This window comes from Poromitra crassiceps, assembly GCF_964638095.1.
Source record: "Poromitra crassiceps genome assembly, chromosome: 17".
NCBI lineage: Eukaryota > Metazoa > Chordata > Actinopteri > Beryciformes > Melamphaidae > Poromitra > Poromitra crassiceps.
In genome coordinates, this window is record NC_139635.1 from 36276364 (window position 1) to 36302187 (window position 25824).

General features: G+C 44.3%; 1 protein-coding gene across 1 annotated transcript in view; it reads left to right on the plus strand.

Moving 5' to 3' along the window:
* Positions 1 to 13551: 13551 nt before the first annotated feature.
* The window catches only part of LOC310792384 (serine/threonine-protein kinase WNK4-like), a gene marked incomplete at both ends in the record, with an annotated part of 37409 nt that continues 25136 nt past the window's right edge, over positions 13552 to 25824 (plus strand). The window contains 7 exons of the mRNA XM_083654101.1: positions 13552 to 13978; positions 16761 to 17062; positions 18281 to 18460; positions 18776 to 18948; positions 20470 to 20690; positions 23502 to 23659; positions 25156 to 25244. Of these exons, the coding sequence (XP_083510227.1) occupies positions 13552 to 13978; positions 16761 to 17062; positions 18281 to 18460; positions 18776 to 18948; positions 20470 to 20690; positions 23502 to 23659; positions 25156 to 25244 (1550 nt within the window). The remainder of the gene's footprint in view (positions 13979 to 16760; positions 17063 to 18280; positions 18461 to 18775; positions 18949 to 20469; positions 20691 to 23501; positions 23660 to 25155; positions 25245 to 25824) is intronic.

Consider the following 25824-nt stretch of genomic DNA (forward strand, 5'->3'; position numbering starts at 1 on the left):
AAATCCCTGACGACACGGATAACACGATTAATACAATATATTCTCTCTATATATTTTAATTTACAACAATAAGGGCCCTATCTTGGTGCAGGCGCTATCCCTTTTTGTGCTTGTGCACCTGTTTGTGTGCTTTAACGCCTGCTTTATGTTATCGTCCCTGCAGGGCCGATAGCAGTCCGCCAGGCACGAGTGTCCAGGTGTTCTAAACGCATCACCACCTCATGGGAGCATATTGTAATGATTTATACAGAAACTTAACTGTTTAAAAATGATATAATTGTCTGGGTAGATGTGACCTACCTGTTTTTTTAAGTTAAAACAGCCCCGAAATATGGTGGGGATGCAATTCTCGGCCGGGGTGCGGAATTGTCTCCATCATTTGCAGCAGGCGCAAATTGGAGGTGTGCCAAGTCATCTGCGACCCCAAAATGTCAGCGCAAACGGGATTTGGGCGGTCTTAAGCATCAGAATTATTCACAGGTGTGGCCAGGCAATGCAGGCATTACATCAATCAAACCAATCAGATTCCCGTCTCACAATCGCTGTAATACAGTTTGCGCGAGGCATGCAATATGCTGTAATTCTCTCCATGCGTAATTTGGATAGGCCTATCTCACAATAACATCACATCATATACCTGTTCAAAACATCTGTGATTTGAGGCAATTTGGGTTCTTTTTTTGAGTGGGAAATAGAATGTTGGCAGCGGGGAAACGGCGGAGACAAGATAAAAGATGGGAGTATTTAGAGTGGACTCAATTAAAACTCTGTGAGAGCTGCCGACTCGTGCCGAGGACAGAGAGAGATGGAGAGAGCTTGTCAACAGATCGTCTGTGTGTGGTGCCAACGACCCTCCGGGTTACGTCGACAACCGTTCAGTTAATTTTCTACAAGTCAGAGCTTGTTTTTTCTCCTAGGTGTATTGAATCACTTGTGTGAGCTTTTAAACATCTAATAACGATCGTATAAGGGACTGTATGACCTTAGTATGACCTCAGCTGACACAGTGACAACACAGTCCTGAAAGGGGCTAATCACAAGCATAATCACAAATGAAAGTAGAGCGCACACACATCCACTGTTGTAGGTGCAGGACAAACAGATGGTCAGCAAGAGGAAGAGGCAAAAAGCACACGGCATAGAGACTTGCTCCCAGTAAATGTATTATGTATGTAATGTATGTTTCAGTCAATATGTTTCTGATGAAGGTCGTATTGACTGATACATACAATACATTTACTGGGAGCAAGGAACATAATCTTCGCATTGTTTGTGTCTACAACATGTAATCTGTGTTTCAGACTTTGTGCCAATTTCACAACATTTTATGAGACTGTAATGTATTAGGGCTATCTAGGCTGCTGGCTGATTGGCTGGTAATGGCGGCCTGGCTGGTGGCTGATTGGCTGGTAATTGGCGGCCGGGCTGGTGGCTGATGGGAAGCAGGTGGGGTGACACTGCACTCTGTCTGAGCCTGACTGAGTCCAACAACACACCACAGCCCCCAGTGCACTGTTAACCACACTGCCACCGCCCGCAGCGGCAGCAGGCGACACATTATGGTTTACATGTCAAATCATAATGATCAGCGGAGCTGGTAGAGGCATCTGTGCTGCAGGTTTGCTGCCTCTGACCGTATATGGTCAGTCTCAATCCTGTTAGTAGAAGTCGGTACATAAACACATTATACTGAGATTGACATTGAACACATTATACTGAGATTGATGTAAACACATTACGAGTTGACATGAATAAATTATGCTAAACATAAGAAATTCAGCTGACATAGACATCAACACGACACTGGTTTTGCATAAATACATCGTAAGGAGTTAAGATATAAACACATTAAACTGATTTGATGTGAATACATTTGACTACTGTACATTGCATAATGAAGTAGATTAATCCATCGAACCTGGAGAAAATATAGGCCAACAGAATCAAACCATGTAGATTTGTATTTATTTATTTTTTGTCTAAACCATGCGCAGTTTCGGTTAGTCACAGTGAGGCCAATGCGAAAGTATAAAAAACTGCAGTTCCTTGAATGGCCACTTGAGGCTGGCTCCGAAAGGGAGTCATTCCCCATTCACCCCCATGTCTAAATGCCCAACTTGGGGCATCCCAGTGGCTCACCTGGTAGAGCGCATGCCACAAAGGCTTAGTCCTTTGCAGCAAACCCAAGTTTGAATCTGACCCATTAGTCCTTTGTCACATGTCATCACCTCTCTCTCTCCCCGCCTTCCTGTCTGCCTGCTGTCCTATCACCTCTCTCTCTCCCCACCCCCCTGTCTGCCTGCTGTCCTATCACCTCTCTCTCTCCCCACCCCCCTGTCTGCCTGCTGTCCTATCACCTCTCTCTCTCCCCGCCTTCCTGTCTGCCTGCTCTCCTATCAACTCTCTCTCTCCCCACCCCCCTGTCTGCCTGCTGTCCTATCACCTCTCTCTCTCCCCACCCCCCTGTCTGCCTGCTGTCCTATCACCTCTCTCTCTCCCCGCCTTCCTGTCTGCCTGCTGTCCTATCACCTCTCTCTCTCCCCACCCCCCTGTCTGCCTGCTGTCCTATCACCTCTCTCTCTCCCCGCCTTCCTGTCTGCCTGCTGTCCTATCACCTCTCTCTCTCCCCGCCTTCCTGTCTGCCTGCTGTCCCATCACCTCTCTCTCCCCGCCTTCCTGTCTGCCTGCTGTCCTATCACCTCTCTCTCTCCCCACCCCCCTGTCTGCCTGCTGTCCTATCACCTCTCTCTCCCCGCCCCCCTGTCTGCCTGCTGTCCTATCAATAAATGCAAAAAAAGAAAAGAAATACAGACTTTACAGCAGAGATAAACATGTTTACAGCCTGGTTCAGAAAATGGTTTTGGTCACTAGTTAATTTCCCCCGTTTATGACAACTGTTAAAGTCTATGTTTTGGGGGTGATTGACAAGTCGCCTGTCCAGTGATCGCACAGCTCGCCAATCACCGACCAATAGCAGGCGGTGCTGCGGCTCTGGGAAATTCCCTCTCTATGAGGCCATTTACACCTGGCATTAACATGCGTTTTCTGCCATCAGATTGCAATCAGATTGCAATCAGATTGTGCTTGACCACATTAACCTGATTCCATTTACACCTGGTGTTAACATGCGTTTTCTGCCATCAGATTGCAATCTGATACAGATACTGTGTACAGAGGAGTGGAGTAGCCTATGACCCGAGCAAAGAGCGCAGAATCAATTTGAAGTAAATTCAGATTTGATGGCAGCTTCTCCACCATCCGTCATCATCCTTCAGACTGACATGAGGGTCGTGAATTTGAGTTGTTGTTTTAGTTGATTTCATGGGAACTGATACATACATTTTACAATACATTCAAGTCATTTTTTTTTTACCTAACCCAGCGAGCACAAAACGTTTTTTCAACGTTGATTTTTAGTTTAAATCTGGGTGATATTGGGTTTGAACGTCTAAGACCTAATTTCACCCTCTTTTCAACCGGCTAAAATGCGGTTACAACGTCAACGTGTAAAAAAACACAATTTGGTTCATCATATTGTTAAAACATTTGTTGTAGTTTGGAATAGAGACAATATTGATAGTGTGTGAATTGGCATTTGTCCATTTTATTGTGTAACTGAGAGTTGAAATCTCGTCTACACGAAAACTACATTTCAACGCATTTTATGTCACATGGAATATCATAAATATGGGACTATATAGGCTATGTGGTGCCAGCAAAAAGCTTCCAGGACACAACTATGGTTAATAGTTTAGCGCAATACTGTAAAATAATGAATTCAGTTCCTGCAGCAACGCGCATGCGCAAGTACTTAGTCGCTAGCTGTGACTGACTAGACCAAAGCAAGTCTGCACCGGTCTGCACCAAGTGCGGAACGAGGTGCTCTGGGCACGCTATGTTATTGTAACTATATATCTATGATTGTAACATACTGTATACAAGGCTCTGTGTACCCCTTGAGTCTCTCGTGTTAAAGTTAACTCTCTGTTAACCTCTGAAGCCATACAGCCTACAGACTACAGATGCACACACACACAACATAATTTTAGTCTGTTACATAATATGATAGTCTCGTACGCATCACATAAAATAACTTGTCCTCCCAATCGTTGACAATTGTGTGTAGTCTAAGTTGTGTGCGAGATAGAGTATATATATGCCCGGCTCTCTGTGTAGTATAAGCAAATCTATAGCTCACGACGCAGAGCGCAGTGGCTTGCACGTGGGAGATCGGGGTTCGAATCCCGTGTGCACTCCCGAGTTTTTAATTTAAGATGCTGGTGAAATATGGTCTAAATCTGAACGTTCAATAAACGTCTGCAAATAGTGGGTGAAAAAACTTTCACTTTCAAACCTTCCTTGCACGTTTTTTCAACGTTGACCCTAAACGTTTTTTAAACGTCTTTTCAACCGAAAAATGCTCGCTGGGAAGCCGTATATATGGCATTATGAAGGTGGGGGAACGTAATGACTTGGCGGCCCTATTCCTGTCACAGCCAAAGATTGTGGTGCAGCCGCTTCTATAGCCTACGTGAGATGTCCGTCCGTCCGTGTGTGTCATGGGAGGATGTAGCCTAGGCCCCTCCCCACAGCACCGCAAGCGATCGAGAGAGAGAGACAGAGCGAGAGCGTGGTTGTGAAACACGTACACATGCACACGCACACAAGGAGAGTGAGGGGGGCGGCTCGTCAACACACACACACACACACACACACACACACACACACACACACACACACACGCACGCACACACACACACACACACACACACACACACACACACACATTAGGACAATTAACAAAAATGACTTGTTAATGACGCTCGGTAGCTAAGCTCAGTGGCGTATTGAGCCTGTAGTTGCTTACTTTTATTTTCATTTAATTTATTTAGTTATTTATTTCACAGGGACAGTGCATATTGCTCAACAGTGCATGTTAAAAACACCATGAATATGGCAGATTTAGCCAGGAGGCTAGTTTCCACCTGTAGTCCCTGGCCAGGTGTGAAGTTGGCAGCCTAAAATCAAGAAACAAGTGTAAAAACAATAGACATGCAGTAAGACATATAGTCCAGTAAAAATGTCACTTGACCTCACACTAATTGCAACAAAACCAAACTCAACTGATTTTGTATCCTCAATATGTCCTCAATGAAGGGAAAAAAGTGTTAAGGAAATGTATGAAGGGAAATTTTTGAAAATTACCCATATGATGCTACCAAAAACGTTTTTTTATTTATTTTTTAACATTTATTTTTATTTTTTATTTTATTTTTTTTATTTTCTCCTTGAAGCAAAAAACACATACGGGATATAAGTGATGAGATTTATGGCACATAAAAAAAAAAAAAAAAGGCTTCCATAGGCTTCCATAGGCTACCATCATATTTAGGTCATTTTCAAAACTTTCCCTTCATACATTTCCTTAACACTTTTTTTCCTTCATTGAGGACATATTGAGGATACAAAATCAGTTGAGTTTGGTTTTGTTGCAATTAGTGTGAGGTTGACCCACATATTTGTGTAAAATGCCTGGACTAATAGTCAAGACATAGTCAAGATAAAACACATACCGGACATAAGCTGGACAGGACACTTATGCTTGTGAGCCATGTTCTTAGCGCGCTAGAAGATGACCTGTAGGTGGCGACTTCTCTGATGTGGGCTGCTACAGCATTCCATTCATGTTTGTCTAAAGGCATATTTTCTTAGGGAGAATGCAGTGACAGTCCCCTCTTGTGGCTCCTCTTGTAATATGATTTGTGTTTCCTCGTTGCCTAACAAAGCAACTGAGTGGGGGAGGAGCCATGCCATGAACAGTTTTATAGACAAGACATATATTTGCATGTTTGATCAGGTTTCCCCAGCTCAAGAGGTTGCATTTCTCAAGTAACTCGCAGCGGTGAAAATTATTAGGTTTCTTATCAAGGCTTTTCATGGTTTGTTTACTTCACCACCTGGGTGATCGAGACCAGACGCAAAGTCTCAACTCAACTCCAGGTTGCAACTTTTCACATCGTTCGAGTACGTCAGCATGATTTGCGGCCCATTTTGGTGTTATGACAATGCACAAAATGGAGTAGACACTCCCATGTCATCTCTTATCCCATGCAAATTGTCCATTAACGTTACAGACGTCCTGCGTTAATCACTTTACGGCCATCGTCCTGAAAATGAATCCGTACCGGATAGGGCTTTCCAGAGAGGATGGCAACAACAAATTAGAGTAAAGAGGGGAAGGGAACAGATGGAGGTAAAGAGAGACAGAGATCGATAGAGAAAAAGACACATGCGGATAGAGAAGGAGAGAGATGGATGAGAGAGAGAGCGAGAGAGAGAGAGAGAGAGAGAGAGAGATAGATGGATGAGAGAGAGAGAGAGAGAGAGAGATGGATGAGAGAGAGAGAGTGAGAGAGAGAGAGAGAGATGGAGCACTTACAGGATCGATGTTTACCGTTTAAAAGCCCTCCTGTCCCAGCAGGATTCCCTGCACCTCTGATACGCTCAGGTGGTGAAGCGAAACTCTGGGAAAAGTAAGTTCTGCTTATGATAGAATTTAAACCAGGGGTGTCAAACTCATTTTAGTTCACGGGCCACATGGGACCCACTTTGGTCTCTATGATTGAGAAAACCTCAACATTTTCCAGTTTCTTTTAGTGTGAAGAATTACAGGTACTAGATAGATAGATAGATAGATAGATAGATAGATAGATAGATAGATAGATAGATAGATAGATAGATATAGATAGATAGATAGAGATAGATAGATAGATAGATAGATAGATAGAGATAGATAGATAGATAGATAGATAGATAGATAGATAGATAGATAGATAGATAGATAGATAGATAGATAGATAGATAGATACATAGATACATAGATACATTTTTATTTCTGTGTCATGCACCATATTCATGGTGCCCAACCTGTCTGGGCTTACAAGACACAAATCATTCAAGTTCAACAATACAAACAAATGACAACAAACAAGCTACAAAAAGCTCAAACATAAACAAGACAAGACAGAGTTGTATATTCAGATGAACAACTTCTCCATTCTGAGTTTCCAAGCACTCCCAATAAACCTGGCCAAACTGAAGACTTCATCTCTGAATAGCCATTCCAACGTAGCATCATCTCCTGACCAAAATAGTTTCTTATTTTGCATTAACTGATCATTTACATTTGATAAAGGACACATTTTCATGTAGGATTATCTCAGCTATCAAACAATCGTCAAATCTACTGTCTGTAAGTAACTGTGCATGCAAATGAGAGAGAGAGAGAGAGAGAGAGAGATTACTTTGGGCTTTGGCAATTACTGTACATGGCCATGCCCATAAAGTCTATTTGAATTTGGGAGAGAGAGAGGGGGGGGGGGAGGGAGAGAGAGAGAGAGCGAGAGTGGGAGAGAGAGAGAGAGAGAGAGAGAGAGTGGGAGAGAGAGAGAGAGAGAGAGAGAGTGGAGAGAGAGAGAGAGAGAGAGAGAGAGAGAGAGAGAGAGAGGAGTAAAGTCTGTTATTGTCTGATGATGGTCCCTCCAGGTGTCTGCATGGCAATAAAAGAAGGAGCAGGTTTCATCTGCTGGCAGGTCAGTAAACTGAAAGCAGCAGACACTGGAGCTGCTGTGTTCAGCTGCTGAATGGAGATCCTCCAGGGCATTACACACACACACACACACACACACACACACACACACACACACACACACACACACACACACACACACACACACACACACACACACACACACACTTTCTCTCTCTCATTCACTCGTGCACAAACTCGCTCTCTCACGTTCATCAAGAGCTAATCTCAGTCATCTGATCCCGCGCGACCCCTCCATTCTCCATAGTGTCGGTGAGAAAGAAGCTGAGATCTGACCCAGTCTGGACATGTTAATTCAATTAAATGCCCATTCATTGGCTTGACATACATCTGAACATTTTGACAAGGCATACAACAACACAACAAATGTAGGACCAAAGAATATAAGAAAATGTATCTAAACTACAAGGCAGATCAGTCTTCCTTAAATTGAATATTGGTGAATATAACTTCAGCTTTTTAAAGTTATGTTTTACTTCACTGCACATCTACTAATTCTTGATGTGGTGCCTCAGAGTCTTTGTTTTGTATTTACATTTGGAATCTCAAAATGAAGCCATACACATTATGAAAAGCAATTATATGTGATGTTAAATTAAAACTGATTTGTTTATCTGTGTTTGCTGGAAGAAAGAATCTGGCATCAATGAACCTGTAGCTGAAAATAATGCAAACTTGGGTTGAAGAACTTATTTAATACTTTCTCACATGCTGACACTGAAGCGCTAACTCCAATACCAACAGCTCTGATTGGATCGTGCATGCTGACACTGAAGAGGTAACTCCCATACCAACAGCTCTGATTGGATCATGCATGCTGACACTGAAGAGGTAACTCCCATACCAACAGCTCTGATTGGATCGTGCATGTCCATTTCCCATCCATGAGGAAGTGGTGACAAAGCCTTGACAGATGAAAGCAGCACAACCATGCTTGCGCTACCCTTCTATGCCTGTGGGTGGCGGTAGCGCTCAACAAGAACTGTATGAAATCAATTATTTGGTTTGATGCAACTAAATATGAATTTTTCATTTTTATGGACCCAATTAAGTGAAATGGGACAATTTCCCACGGCACACCTGACAATCTCTCCAGTGGTTAAAAAACACTGACCCAAAAGTACAGCTCTCACTGCAGTGAAATCATAACAACTCAATGTCATCTTCAGCAGCCCGTTAATAAAGAAAGATTGTTTTTTGTTGTTCTACTTCTTTTTTTATACAAACGGATTGCTGTCATGTTTCAGCGTACACTGTAATATAATCTCATGCCATTTCCCCATGGAGAAGTCAGTGAGCTTTGAACAGCAGAGGACAACATGAAGACTTGTTAGAAGCAGCAGGGCAGAGCAAGCTCCAGGCCTCTTTCTCTCTCTCACTCACACACACACACACACACACACACACACACACACACACACACGCACACACACACACACACACACAGGGCTCCGTGGGGGAAGATTTGATGCAGGCTTAATTAATGATTTGATAACTGCCGAGGCATTGAGAGGAGCACAGTTTGAACCCCATGAGGAGATGAGGAGAGAGAAGCTGGCTGCAAATACAAACTTCAACACATGCTCTCTCTCTCTCTCTCTCTCTCTCTCTTTATGCCTCTCTCTCCTCTGTGTCCCACAATCTTTCCCTATAGCTTTTTATCAGTCTCTTTCTCGTTCTCTCTCCCTCCCTCTGTCGCCCTCCTCTCTCTCTCTCTCTCCCTCTCCTCCCCCTCTATCTCTTAGATCAGCACAGCATGCGATGCTGCTGGTTATAAATGTGAAGAGGAGGCAGTAAGCATGCAAGCATTTTTGTGGAGTAAGCATTTCTAGGTGTGTGTTGGTACAGTAGTTCTGTGTGTAGAGACGCTTGACACTAACGTTAGATGTTGGCGACAGTTATACAGTGGGAGCTGACAGGACTTGTTCAGTCTGCTCTCTGTATTGGCTGTTTCATTAGAAATTCTTCTTGTATCTGGACAGAGTCAACAGACAGGAATGATCTGTGAGGTGACTGAATGAACACATTACAGTACAGTCAGAAGAACAGATCCCGTATGTAGAATTGGTTGTAGATAGTTTCTATAAGGTATACTCTTCTGCCAGATGTTGTAGAGATTCTTGTTTCTGGCGACACCTCTGGTGATCAGCAGTAGTTGCTTTTGGTGTTTTGCACTCTGTATCAGCACTCGCCCAACATAGAATACTGTAATAAAGGCACTGATCTTCTTTAATTTATTCCAAACAAGCAGCAAAACACTGTTGTTGCTTCCGTAAACATATTACAGTATGCATCATTTCCTGTGTGGTAGAGCCACTTTAGACGTTTAGAAGAGCAAATGTTAAAGCGTTCATCAATTGCCTGTAGGTTAAATCATGGTTGATGGTACAATCGGCAACAGAGTATAGCAAAAGTAGCAAAAGTTATGACTTTAACTGATGTCATTGACAGGCACATCATTATAGTCATACTGCTGGCATGTCTTATTCTTCAGATACCAATGATTAGAGTCACATACAGTGACTGTCATGGCCTATTGTAAACGCATGAATGAACAACAATTCAATCAAAACTATAGGCATTCAAATGAATAAATAAGGGTTAAATACAATTTAAATAAAATCAATTAAATGTGTTTGGGAAACTCTGCCTGCAGGCTAAAGATTAACTCCTGCATGTCTAAGGCTCACATGCAAACACGCAAACACGCACACACACACACACACACACACACACACACACACACACACACACACACACACACACACACACACACACACACACACACACACACACACACACACACACACACACACACACACACTTAATGGACTTAACCTGTTCGAACTCCTCCCCTCTAGGCAGTATAGAGTCTATAAATAATGAGTGAGTCCACCCGATCTCCAAAAAAATTGTAAAATAGCAACGTTTGTGGACAAACGTTGGTATTTTACAATGTCGGCTAAGAAATTGTAAAATGGGAACGTATGCGTCTACAGCGGTGGGCGTGGTTTGGGCGTGTTTTACGGAGATTTTCTGTTTCTAACCCCTCCCCCTACTCTAATCCTAACCCTAAAATCTCAGAACGTTACTATTTTACAATTTTCGAGCCGAAATTGTAAAATAGCAACGTTGGTCCATATCGTTGGTATTATACAATTTTCTGTGAGACTGTGTTGCAAGTGAGTCATGGCACACCATTTGGGAACCATCGGTATAGACCATCGGTATAGACTACCACACACCAAGACAACCAGACGTGTTTCTTCCCACAGCCACAGGCCATCACTCTGATGAACACTAGACCAGTCACTTCATCACTTCATTCCAACACTTGGCTGTACATTTGAATCACTTCACCTTGTATCAACCGTTGCACCTACCTCAGTCACATCCTCCCCCCAACACACACACACACACACACACACACACACACACACACACACACACACACACACACACACACACACACACACACACACTACTCTAAGGTGAAATGTGTTAACTGAGTAATAACTGTGTAATAACTGTCCAAAAACTTTGTCTCTCAAAGCTTTGCTTATATAGATCAATAAATAACTGTGCAATATCTGATTTATAGCCTTGTTTACAATCCAGTGTGGTTTACATAGTCTGTACATATAGTTTATAATTATTATTGTTATATTTTCCCCCTATACATATTTATAATGGTCACTCTACATTTACAGACTTTGATCACTGTCCTTGTTTGTTGTTTTAGCTTGTATGCATATATTTTCTTTTTCCTTTGTAAGTACATTAAGAGCAAGTCAAATTGTATATATGTCTACATACAGTACTTGGCCAATAAAGATGATTCTGATTCTGACATCTCCTTTGACTCTTGTTACAAGTTCGCACACACGCACACGCACACACACACACACACACACACACACACACACACACACACACACACAACACACACACACACACACACACGCACAGGCACACACACACGCACACACGCACGCACACACGCACACACGCACGCACACACACGCGCACGCACGCGCACACACACACACACACACACACACACACACACACACACACACACACACACACTGGTGTGTGTTTACCAGCAAGTGAGCCCCACCTGCTAGATGAGCATTCAAAGGGGAGGGGCTATGGGCTTATCTTCTGAAAACACACACACACACACACACACACACACACACACACACAGCAGACTGAGGAAGCTGAAATGTGTTTTAACATCTAATTGAGATAATTAAACTACATTCATTTGTTTCAGTCAAGTTGATATTCATCCTAACTGGTTGTATTATTCATTAATAATCATAATTATATAACATCAGAAGAATCATATTATTAATATTTAACTTGACAGTTTATTTAAATGGTCAAATCAACTGTGGAGTGCAGGTTAACAATATTATAAACAGCAAGGAGGTCAAAAGTCACCGCAGCCTGACTGGAGCACAGCATAGAGTGAAAGGTACCGCGGGGTGGGCGGGGCTTGGGCCGCCACGTGCCGTCTGCTCTCTGCTGATAGACAGAGTGACAGTGTGAGGACAGTTTGAAACCAGCTTGACTTATTCCTTTAACAAACACAAGACAGACAGACAGACTGGCAGACAGAATGGATAGTTCTTATCTTCTGGAGCGAGGCTTGGATCATTTCTCATCGATCTGCTTTACTCCTATCAATATGTGATTATCGGTAAGAAGACTGGTGACCTTAAAGACACTCCTGTGTGCCTTTAAACTGTGTGAACTGGGCCCGGGCGTGGGGGAGGAAGGGGAGGGGGGAGGCAGGAGAGGTGGCTGGTACAGGTTTGTGTTGTTTTCCTGATTCATTGGATCAGACACAAAGACAGACAGACAGACAGACAGACAGACACAGACAGACATGCAGGAACACACCTGCAGCTAGCTGCTGGTGACAGTTTAACCTATAAGCAGTGGGGGAATGTAAAGCATTTACTCAAGTAGGCCTACTGTAGGATACTTAAGTAGGGCAATCATTTTGAGCTACTTGGATATTACTTGAGTATCTCCATTGCATGCGTGGTTTGTATAGGCTACTTTATAGGCAACATTTAGTCCACTACATTTCAGAGGGAAATGGTCATACTTTTTACTCCACTATGTGACAGCTTTAATTGGGCTATTTTTACTTTGCAGATTATAAAATTATGGGTGGCTACACTGGCTAACCTAAACCCAAGTAGGCTAATTAAAATTAGCTCCAGCCTTTACCAGCTGCAACATCAGAGTGATGAATCATGCATAAATAATAATAGTCCAATGACATGATAGGATTCTGAAATGGGCTATTGTGCATAATGACTACTTTTGCCTAAAAGATCAAGGTTCCCAAACACTGAATTTTCTACTGGACAGAAATTGAGGACATTCCATATGAATGAGAATGCTCACTAAATAGCAAAATGTAAAGCGTAAATTATTATTATAGGGTGTGGGCTTCCACCCATGTCCCAGGCAAACTCAGACCCACAACCAAATGTGAAAATATGGGACATCCGGTCTGATGTGAAAGAGAGGACGCGCGGAGGGGTGGCTCCCGCTGTTTCAAACTGTAAGCTCCATTTATCACGTCTAACATGGAAAGTAAGAATGAAGTTCTACAACTTGCCATGAGTTATGCCCGTTGACACACGCAGTCAAAGAGGCACTCAACCACCACCCACCACCCACCCTTAAACTTGACGGGCAAGGGAGCTACAGAGGACCAGCCCGACACACCGTCGCTACCGAGCGACCTGCAGAATCTCCACGCAGCCTTGGTCACAGACATGAAAGAAATGATTCAGAGCCTGATTCAACGTGCCCTTTCGCCACTGAAGGAATCCTTGGACGCTGTTCAGTCAACCACCCTTGGCCATGGTAAACGCATATCCGAGCTAGAGAGGGCCCTCTCCGGATACAGTGACATGGTAGCAGCCCTGGAAAAGATCTGCGAAGCTCTCGCCAGCCGAGCGGAAGATATCGAAAACCGCTCCAGTAGGTGCAATCTGCGGATCGTTAACATCCCAGAAAACGCGGACGGAACAGACCCTGTAAAGTTTTTTTTAGAAATCCTTGGCAAAGACGTCTATCCTGCACTCCCAGTGTTGGACCGTGCCCACCGGATTGACCAGGAGCGTCCTGGTCCTACTGGGAAGCAGGATAAAGCCCGCGCCGTGAGAAGCGAGCGAAAACAGCTCACCTGGCGTGGACGAAAAGTATTACTTTTCCCAGACTACGGTGTCAACACATCCAAACAACGCGCTTCGTTTGCCCGGATCAAATCCCTGCTGTACGAGAAGAAGATCAAGTTTCGTCTGGCCTACCCCGCTCTTTTAAAGGTGGACTTTGAGGGTAAGACCCACGACTTCAAGACTGCTTCAGAAGCACAAGGGTTTTTATGACCAACACTTTACCTGAGAAAATGCTGTTGGTGCAGTCTAATCTCTAGATGTTCGTTAACGTTACCAGCACGGGATGAACGTTGCCTGTGACTGTCACACCAAATGGAACTTTGTCTGACTTTCTTTTTCCCCCCATCAAGAGTCACGTTTCAACCTGATTACTTAATCGGTGATCTTCCTTTTTTATTACAATTATTGTTACCCGGGGTACCCCGTGCTTACCCCGTAATTACCCTGTAAGTACCCCGTAACTGCCGTAAGTACCCCGTAAGTACAGATCTTGTTACCCTGTACTTGAGTTGACACTGCTTTAGAATACAGCCCGCGCCCCTGTAGTTACACTGTAAATACAGGGGTGGTACCCTGTACTTACCCTATAAGTACAGATCTTGTTACCCTGTAGTTACAGGCTAAATTCACATCTTGTACCCTGTAGTTACCCTGTAAGTACAGGGGTGGTACCCCGTACTTACTACTGTGCCATTCCCATCAGGCACAGATGGATTTGGCGCTGACTTCTACAAGACATTCTGTGACATTCTTGCCCCACTCCTCCTCAGAATGGCATCTAGCTCCAAGAAGGACGATGTCTTGCCTAAAACACTGTATGAACATCTCCCTTATTCTAAAAAAAGGGGAAGGAGGAAGTAGACCCGGCCAGCTACAGACCCATAGCACTTCAGAATTTTGACAGAAAGATAATCACCAACAAATAAATAAACATTTGTCATCCATCATTCATCCTGATCAGACAGGGTTCATTCCAAATAGGTTCTCTTTCTTCAATTTCAGACGCCTCCTCAACACTATATACGCAGACCATAGTAAGACCAGTGGGGCAGCTATTCTATCGCTTGACGCACAGAAGGTATTTGATCATGTTGAGTGGCCTTATATGTTTGAGTCACTGCGTAGAATCGGGTTTGGCAAATCATTCATATCTTGGGTAGAGCTTATATATACTAGCCCAACATGTTCCGTTATAACCAATGGTGACAAGTCAGATTTCCACTACTTCGCTCGGTCCAGCAGGGTTGCCCTCTCTCGCCGGCCCTCTTCACCGTTGCGCTCGAGCCCCTTGCCCTAAAAATATGTAGTCACCCAAGCCTTGCAGGCCTGGAGGTCGGTGGTATTGAAACGCGTATCAGTTTGTATGCCGACGATGTATACCTACATAATTCAGAAAAATCGATCCCCCCTCTCCTAGAATTATTCACCTCCTTCGATAAGCTGTCCGGATACACAATTAACTGGACAAAGTGTGTGACTTTATGCCTCTCTCTGATGTCTTCACTCCTGGTTTCCTGGAAAATCTCCCATTCAAATTGACAAAGGACCGCCTCACCTATCTTGGCTTGACCAAACCCAGAGATCCTAAACTAATATTTAAATTGAATTTTGATGATTTTGTTTTAAGACTTAAACAGTCTATAGAAAACTGGAAAATCCTGCCTCTGTCCATGATTGGTCGCATAAACTCAATTAAGATGGTTTCACTTCCCAGGTTCTTCTATCTGTGTCAAAACCTTCCCATCTTTCTTACATCGGTTTTCTTTAAAAAACTGGACTCCATAATTCTGTCTTACATCTGGAACAAAAAAAACATAGAATTTTGAAAATTCATTTGTAAAAACCTAAGTCTGAATGTGTTTAGGCACTACTACTGGGCTGCTAATGTTAGGGCTCTAATGTTTTGGCTTCAGGGGATCCCTGTTAATCTAACTCCCGGGCTACCCTGTGACTGAAAATGGACGCCAGCTCTAGTGGCTGCTCGGCTTGAACTTCCCTACAGCTGTGCAGCAATCTCTGACATAGGAGACAATCGTTGCCAAGAAACTCATTCTGCAGGAATGGAGGTCCGCGGACATGATCTCTGTCATACGGATGGACTCAGGTTCCTGAGAACCAACTCCGATTTCTAGTTGTTTGGGACCCGTTTCTGGCCTACCTTGACGAGGTTAGGGGTGACGGGTGATTCGCCCGGCTGGTCTCCCAATAGACCCCCTTGTGTGGGATCCCATACATAACATTTACAAGCACTTTCATCATGTTGTAATATTGGAGTGTGTGTGTGTGTGTGTGTGTGTGTGTGTGTGTGTGTGTGTGTGTGTGTGTGTGTGTGTGTGTGTGTGTGTGTGTGTGTGTGTGTGTGTGTGTGTGTTTCTTTTCTTATGTCTGAGTTGGTTCTTTTTTGTGTGTTGGTTATAAAAAAGGGGGAGACTGTACATTCTAAGCTACATATTATTGTTTTATTGAAAAATATGATTGCCTGATTACGTATCAATGTGGACTGTACTCTAAAAAAAAGGGAAAATATGGACATAGCCACTGTGATGTCACCCATTGGTTTGTGGACTCCCATTTTGAATCCTCGAGTTTCGCATTTTGATGGTCGCCATCTTGGTTATTTGGAGCCAGCAGCGAGCGTGAGACCATGGGTTTCCCACAGAGCCGCAGCACTGCCTGCTATTGGTCTGTGATCTGCGAGCTGCGCGATCACTGGACAGGCGACCTGTCAATCACACCCTAAAGCATAGCCTGTTTTATCCACTGTTTTACTCTCAATGGGACCATCATTTACTAAATGAACATCATCCTGTATTGGAGAAGACTTGAAACTAGTGATTGAGACCATAAACTGATCAGGAAAGTGTTGACTGAGGTCATAAATCAAGTGAGAAGTAGGGTCATTTTCCCATTGACTTCTATACAATCAGACTTCTTTTTTGCAGCCAGTGGAGTTGCCTTCTGCAGGCCCAAGAAAGCAGGTTCAAGGCGCTTCTGCATTGGCCTCATCGTTCAGCCGCAGAGGTTGCCCCTTGCTCTGAGCAGAATGCTATCCTGGTCAACTGACGACATTTTGGACAAAACCAAGAAGAGACTGGAAGAGGAGAGAGCGGAGCGCCCGGTCCTGGGAAACACCAGCTCTGCTCTTCCTCCTCTTCGCTATGCTGAAACCAGCAGCTCTGCTCTTCCTCCTCTTCATCCTGATACTTGGAGCTCACCTCCTCCTGTTAACGTGACCGCCTCCCAGGTAGGGATGGGGATCGAGACCCAGTATCAATTGGTATCGATCGATAATTTCTCAAAACCCGAAATTCAATAAGGTTCCGAGCTTATCGATACTGCTATTGAGACTAGGCGGGTCTTATCACGTAACCGTATGTCTCGAGAGATAAGAGTCATGTAATTTACCTCACTGGTGCACAGACATACATGGATTGTCTAATAAAGTTTTTGAATTCAATTGAATTGTCTGCCAACCTCCCATTAAACCATACAAAGAAAAATTTAATTGCTTCACCAGGCAAAGCAAATTGCATTCTCAGAAGTCAAACAGTCACAGACTCACAGTTACAGGCAATGTACACCAGGGGCCAGTTGCACCAACTGGTCTTACACTGGTCTTAAGCTAAGTTGGTCGTAACTTTACGACCTAACAGCTACGCCGGTTGCACCAAGACGGCTTAAGCCTTCTTTTCACTACGACCAGGCGTAACTCTTACGCCTGGTCAGCAGGAGGGCGTAGAGCCTGCCTGTCTCCGCGGAGACCTTTTTGAGTCCTTACCGTCATCGTCGTAACACAGCCAGTTCTCCGTCTTTGAAAGCACAATGTTAGATTATAACTAACTAGTTGTGTGGCTTAGCCTTCCCAAATGTTGCCGTTAATTTTTTAGAATTTAATACATAGAATTGGGAACGTTACATTCAATTTCATTCAGACTGTCTGTCTGGCTCAATCGCCGCCATTTTTCCCCCGGAGCGAGGGAGGGTGGGAGGTACAGTAGTGGCTGAGAGAGCGTAGTGGCACAGTGACGCTCCAAGCAGGTCGCGAGGCACATTTTTTGCAACATCATCCAATCAGGGTGCATTCCCTGGCAATTCACATGGACGCGCATTGCTACGACCAGCATAGTTAAGACCAGACGTAAGCCGTGTTGGTGCAACAGGCATAAATCCACTCTAAAGACTGGTCTTAACTAAGACCGACGTAGGAGTTACGACCAGGCATAGTTAAGACCACTTGGTGCAACCGGCCCCAGATGTGTTCCGGCTGCGTTGCGGATCCGGTAAAGATCGACTCTTGCCCATGTTAATCGATGAGCAATACGTGTGGTACAGAAAAATTACGCACCTGTTCTGTTTTTGTCGGATCAAATAATAGAAAAGGATATATAGTGGTATCGATAAAGACTCGGAACTGGTATCAATATCAATTAAAGAAAATAATGATCCAAATCTTGCCTCCCAGGACGAGCGGCCGAGCGGTGAGCACCCGGAAGCGGAGGAGGTGGAGACGCATGCAGTGGCCTCGTCTCCAGATGGACGCTACCTCAAGTTCAACGTGGAGATCGGCCGAGGGGCCTTTAAGACGGTGTACCGAGGCCTGGACACAGAGACCACGGTGGAGGTGGCCTGGTGTGAGCTGCAGGTATACACACACACGCATGCACGCATGCACGCACACACACACACACACATACACACACACACACACACACACGCACAATTATTCAGTATTCTGGTTTATGGTCTAAAGCCCCAACATGTAGGAATCTGCTGAGCAGCAGCAACAGCAAGTTGGTAAGGTAACAAGTGGTAAATACAGGATGCTAATAAATGCTACTCTTCCCTGTTTGTATGTTCAGATATCCGCTGGAAAAAATATAACTCCCCACAAATATCCCCATATTTAAAATATATTAAAGGCGCATCCTTGTTACGTTATCCCCTCCCCTCTCCACAGACCAGCGGTCTCTCCCGGGCGGAGCGACTGCGCTTCACTGAGGAGGCGGACATGCTGAAGGGTCTGCAGCATCCCAACATCGTGCGATTCTATGACTCCTGGAAGTCCTCGCTCAAAGGCCACAAGTGCATCGTCATGGTGACGGAGCTCATGACCTCAGGCACACTCAAAACGTGAGTTCATTTTTCTAAGTTGGAGGAACTCCCCCCTTTTTGCTGTGTTTGGAACTGGGAGCTGGGAACTGGGAACTACAGCATAGTAGTTCTTAGAACACCATTTTGAGGGACTTTAGGTCCTACTTCCTGTAGGTACTTTCCCAATACAAGAGGAAACTTTAGTGGTCCAGACATAAGTGAACGTTGATTGGTCAAACTTCTAGAAATTCCCCAAGGTGGTAATATCATCACTAACGTTAACTTGAGATTTTTTGTGTGAGCTAACGTTAGCTAGCTAATTGTTAGCCAAAGTATTAATAAAATGGTTTCCCGGGTGACTCGTTCCGAGATACTTTCAACACTCAAGTACAATTAATATCGGAAAAATACTTTTCACAGTAGCCTACAGTGAGTATCAGATAGTTTAAGACTTTTACTCAAGTAGCCTAATATCCTAATACAGTAGGTTTAACTGTATATATAGCCACCAGCCGGTTAGCCATACAATTAGCATCAGGGCTTGTTTGAGCAAACATCAGCACACGTAACCATGCCTTATCAGTGAGGGCAAAGCACATACCTCCATCCATCCAGCACTTGTATTTCCCCGGGTGGTGTAGTCGTCTCTCTCCAACACAGGTGGTTCACTGGGCCAGCGCAAGTGGGAAAGCCATCCCCCTCAGTACAGCTTCCCAGGACCGCGACAGGTCCTGCACATACAGACATCACAGCATCATGCATTATGATTGGCCTGCACATACAGACATCACAGCATCATGCATTATGATTGGCCTGCACATACAGACATCACAGCATCATGCATTATGATTGGCGGTATGTCTGAGTCAACAGCCGTCAGCTCAAGCGAGCAGCGGCCAAAAGAGTGACCTTAGCTAGATAGCAATTCACCTGCGTTAGCAAGCAAGCTAACATGATCTAACATCGACCATTATTGAATTGAGTTGTTTTGGCCACTGCTCACCTGCGCTGATGGCTGTTCTCATGATGTCATCTGCATGCGCAGGACCACCCTGCACAGATCTGGCAGGCTTAACACATCTGGTGCACTGGTACCATGCGGTGGAAAAGTGCCTTCAAGGAAAACATTGTGGGTAGTATGCAGATGAACTATGTTTCCCTTCCCTCGATGTTACCTGAAGCAGCTGGTAAAGCTCTCGAAGTGATTCTCCATGAATGCAGGCAAACAAAAATGAGTAAATACAGTCTGTAGCTCGAATAACGGCCATGCGAGCTGGCACAGCATCAAGATCTGCTCTCTTCCTACAACCAGTGACATCACTGGATCAAGGAAGTAGAGCAGATTGTCAAGCCACTCCCCCAGAGACACAGAGCATAAAAAAATGATGTTCTTTTGCACATATTATATTATTTCACATAGAGAAAAGCGGCAAAGTTCTCTTTTTAAGTCCCTTCTGGTTAGCGTACACTCTCCGCTCGTGAGCCAATCAAATCAAAGCAAAGCCCGCTGCCCTGGATCACACAGTGCTCCTGATTCCACTGGCTCCTCCCCTCCCCCAGGTACGTGCGGCGGTTTCGTGGGATGAAGCTGAAGCTGCTGCGGAGCTGGAGCTCCCAGATCCTGAACGGGCTGAGCTTCCTGCATTCGCGCCGGCCGCCCATCCTGCACCGCGACCTCAAGTGTGACAACGTGTTCATCACCGGGCCCAGTGCCAACGTCAAGATCGGAGACCTGGGCCTCGCCACGCTGAAGAGGGCCTCCTTCGCCAAGAGCGTCATCGGTATGTATCATGAGACAGTAAGCCCACATCAGTCAATGATCCTGTAGGATGTTTTCCCCATGCTAATTCAGTTTGAGAACACCTGCTGTTACAAGTGGGGAATTCTAAGTTGTTGCAGTGTTCCTAAATATGTAAGGGATAATGTACAGCGATGTGGTCATTGAGTGATGTAGTGAATGTTGAGGCTGGTGCAGCTGTTATGGGTAGTGAATAGTGATGTAGTGAATGTTGAGGCTGGTGCAGCTGTTATGGGTAGTGAATAGTGATGTAGTGAATGTTGAGGCTGGTGCAGCTGTTATGGGTAGTGAATAGTGATGTAGTGAATGTTGAGGCTGGTGCAGCTGTTATGGGTAGTGAATAGTGATGTAGTGAATGTTGAGGCTGGTGCAGCTGTTATGGGTAGTGAATAGTGATGTAGTGAATGTTGAGGCTGGTGCAGCTGTTATGGGTAGTGCATAGTGATGTAGTGAATGTTGTGGCTGGTGCACCTGTTATGGGTAGTGCATAGTGATGTAGTGAATGTTGTGGCTGGTGCAGCTGTTATGGGTAGTGATGTAGTGAATGTTGAGGCTGGTGCACCTGTTATGGGTAGTGCATAGTGATGTAGTGAATGTTGTGGCTGGTGCAGCTGTTATGGGTAGTGATGTAGTGAATGTTGTGGCTGGTGCAGCTGTTATGGGTAGTGATGTAGTGAATGTTGTGGCTGGTGCAGCTGTTATGGGTAGTGATGTAGTGAATGTTGTGGCTGGTGCAGCTGTTATGGGTAGTGAATAGTGATGTAGTGAATGTTGTGGCTGGTGCAGCTGTTATGGGTAGTGCATAGTGATGTAGTGAATGTTGTGGCTGGTGCAGCTGTTATGGGTAGTGCATAGTGATGTAGTGAATGTTGAGGCTGGTGCAGCTGTTATGGGTAGTGAATATTGATGTAGTGAATGTTGAGGCTGGTGCAGCTGTTATGGGTAGTGAATAGTGATGTAGTGAATGTTGAGGCTGGTGCAGCTGTTATGGGTAGTGAATATTGATGTAGTGAATGTTGAGGCTGGTGCAGCTGTTATGGGTAGTGAATAGTGATGTAGTGAATGTTGAGGCTGGTGCAGCTGTTATGGGTAGTGAATAGTGATGTAGTGAATGTTGTGGCTGGTGCAGCTGTTATGGGTAGTGCATAGTGATGTAGTGAATGTTGAGGCTGGTGCAGCTGTTATGGGTAGTGCATAGTGATGTAGTGAATGTTGTGGCTGGTGTAGCTGTTATGGGTAGTGAATAGTGATGTAGTGAATGTTGAGGCTGGTGTAGCTGTTATGGGTAGTGAATAGTGATGTAGTGAATGTTGTGGCTGGTGCAGCTGTTATGGGTAGTGAATAGTGATGTAGTGAATGTTGAGGCTGGTGCACCTGTTATGGGTAGTGCATAGTGATGTAGTGAATGTTGAGGCTGGTGCAGCTGTTATGGGTAGTGCATAGTGATGTAGTGAATGTTGAGGCTGGTGCAGCTGTTATGGGTAGTGCATAGTGATGTAGTGAATGTTGAGGCTGGTGCAGCTGTTATGGGTAGTGAATAGTGATGTAGTGAATGTTGAGGCTGGTGCAGCTGTTATGGGTAGTGAATAGTGATGTAGTGAATGTTGAGGCTGGTGCAGCTGTTATGGGTAGTGAATAGTGATGTAGTGAATGTTGAGGCTGGTGCAGCTGTTATGGGTAGTGAATAGTGATGTAGTGAATGTTGAGGCTGGTGCAGCTGTTATGGGTAGTGAATAGTGATGTAGTGAATGTTGAGGCTGGTGCAGCTTTTGTGGGTAGTGATGTAGTGAATGTTGAGGCTGGTGCAGATGTTATGGGTAGTGATGTAGTGAATTTTGAGGCTGGTGCAGCTGTTATGGGTAGTGATGTAGTGAATGTTGTGGCTAGTGCAGCTGTTATGGATAGTGATACTGAATGTTGTGGCTGGTGCAGGTGCTATGGGTAGTGCATAGTGATGTAGTGAATGTTGAGGCTGGTGCAGGTGTATGGGTAGTGCATAGTGATGTAGTGAATGTTGTGGCTGGTGCAGCTGTTATGGGTAGTGCATAGTGATGTAGTGAATGTTGAGGCTGGTGCAGGTGCTATGGGTAGTGCATAGTGATGTAGTGAATGTTGTGGCTGGTGCAGGTGCTATGGGTAGTGCATAGTGATGTAGTGAATGTTGAGGCTGGTGCAGGTGTATGGGTAGTGCATAGTGATGTAGTGAATGTTGAGGCTGGTGCAGCTGTTATGGGTAGTGCATAGTGATGTAGTGAATGTTGTGGCTGGTGCAGCTGTTATGGGTAGTGATACTGCATGTTGTGGCTGGTGCAGAGGTTATGGGTAGTGATGTAGTGAATGTTGTGGCTGGTGCAGCTGTTATGGGTAGTGATGTAGTGAATGTTGTGGCTGGTGCAGCTGTTATGGGTAGTGAATAGTGATGTAGTGAATGTTGTGGCTGGTGCAGCTGTTATGGGTAGTGATACTGCATGTTGTGGCTGGTGCAGAGGTTATGGGTAGTGATGTAGTGAATGTTGTGGCTGGTGCAGCTGTTATGGGTAGTGATGTAGTGAATGTTGTGGCTGGTGCAGCTGTTATGGGTAGTGAATAGTGATGTAGTGAATGTTGTGGCTGGTGCAGCTGTTATGCGTAGTGATGTAGTGAATGTTGTGGCTGGTGCAGCTGTTATGGGTAGTAATGTAGTGAATGTTGTGGCTGGTGCAGCTGTTATGGGTAGTAATGTAGTGAATGTTGTGGCTGGTGCAGTTGTTATGGGTAGTAATGTAGTGAATGTTGTGGCTGGCGGTGCGTTCAGGAACCCCAGAGTTTATGGCTCCAGAGATGTATGAGGAGAAGTACGACGAGGCCGTGGACGTGTACGCCTTGGGCATGTGCATCCTGGAGATGGCCACCTCTGAGTATCCCTACGCCGAGTGCCAGAACGCCGGACAGATTTACCGCAAGGTCACCAATGTAAGGCTCTGTTTGTGTGTGTGTGTGTGTGTGTGTGCGTGTGTGTGTGTGTGTGTGTGTGTGTGTGTGTGTTTGTTTGTGTGTGTGTGTGTGTGTGTGTGTGTGTGTGTGTGTGTGTGTGTTTGCATTAATAGTGTGACATGCATGTAACCTCATCCTGTCCCTCTCTGTCTCTTCGTAATTTGATACAATTTCAATTAAAAAAAAATACAAAAAATACTTATTGTCAAAACAATGTCAATAAATTCACATTGAAATGACCATTGAAATGACCATGGGAGTGACAATGAACACTAAAACGGGTGTAATCAAATTATGAAATCAAGTTCAAGTCAAGTCAAGTTTATTTGTATAGCCCTAATTCACAAGCATGTCTCAGAGGGCTTCACAGGGAATGTGTCTAACAGTGGCTAAGCACTAGTAATAAACAGAATTGAATATATAAAGCATATAAAAATAGCTAGAAGAGAGGGGGAGAGAGAACAGAGGGACGGAGAAGAGAGAGAACAGAACAAAAAGACACTATCCTGAACTACCTAGCAACCAAAATCTAGCTCATTTACAGCCATAACGTACCGGCATCCCACAGCCTTGAATCCTTCATGCCTCAACCCGGGCCCCCTGTCAGCCATGGGACGAGGCCAAAACCCCCCATTAATATTCAGACTCAGACATGACATATGCACATACAAGGACTTTAGCTTGGTACATTGGTGCGCTGCAAACAGACGGACAAAAACAGAACAATAAAACAATAACAGGCATCCAGGGCGCACAAACAGGCAATTAGCCAAGTAGTTAATAGTTCTTGTAGTAGCCGCTTCAAAATACAGCTGTCATCCAACTGTAGCTTCTGTAGCGTGGAGTGAGAAGTGACAGAAGAGAAATGTATGTATGTAATATTGTATTTCCAGTGACCTCATTACTATTGGTTGCTTGTAATGGTAGAGATCTGGGAAGTCCTATTGGTCTCACTGTTAGTGAACAGTTTTAAATGACACCTAAAAACATGTTTATTTTTATTGAAGTCATTATTTTTTTTTTTACTCCTTTTCTAAATTACACATGTAGTTAGTTTATCTTCTTCCTGTCAATTTTACCATCTGCTAAGCTATTTATGTACTCTTTTCCATTTCTGTTTATTATTATTATTATTATTATTATTATTATTATTATTACTACTACTACTACTACTACTACTACTGTTCACTTCAGTTTGTGTTGCTGTTGTCCTGTAAGGGAGATGAACACACAGTGTTCACGGATAGTAAAAACATGTAACAGAATCACTTGAACAATAAAAACACTCCTCCAATAAAGCACAATAAAGCCAGTCACACAGTAACCAGTCACCATGACAGATAGCACACACTGATAAGAGCACACAGCAGCTTCATCTGATACAGAGCAATGAAACCGGTTCAAAGGTGTGTGTGTGTCTCTCTCTCTCCCTCACTCTCTCTCTCTCTCTCTCTCTCTCTCTCTCCTTCTCTCAGGGTATCAAACCGGACAGTTTCTTCAAAGTAAAAGTCCCTGAGCTGATGGAGATAATCGAGGGCTGCATCCGTACCAACAGCCATGAGAGGTAGGTGCTCTCCGCTCAGCCTCTGGGTGGCGCTGCGGATCATCTACACATAAACAGGTTTACATGTGAAGTGAACTGGTCTGGTTTCTATACTTGATTCCCTGAACATTGTTGAGCCATCTCTAGAAGTAGTGATTGGTCAAGGCGGACATGTATGTTATACTTTATTGCTTTATGCTTTATTTGTTTCCCTATTGCTGCACACTGTGGTACAGTATTAAAACAGTCATGGCATTTAGACATTGGGTGTGGCTACAAAGCTGAGACTCTGGTGAATCCAAAGAGCCCAATTAGCTACATGAATGTGTGATGAACTGGCCTCATAGCAACAATTGAAATGCGATGACAGCTTTTTTTCACTTGACCTTATTGTAAATATGGGATGGGGGAAAAAGTGGGATGTACATTGAAGATAAGTGGGGTTTTCTGAACCATTTTCAGAAAATCGTGCTCGTCATCCAATCGTCAACATTGTCAAAATCACACATATCTCCAATTGCCAAAAGTTGTTTCAATCTGATAGCATTACGTTTTTTTTCAAGGTCATGAGGTCGAATCTCTGCTGGCTTACCATTACTCG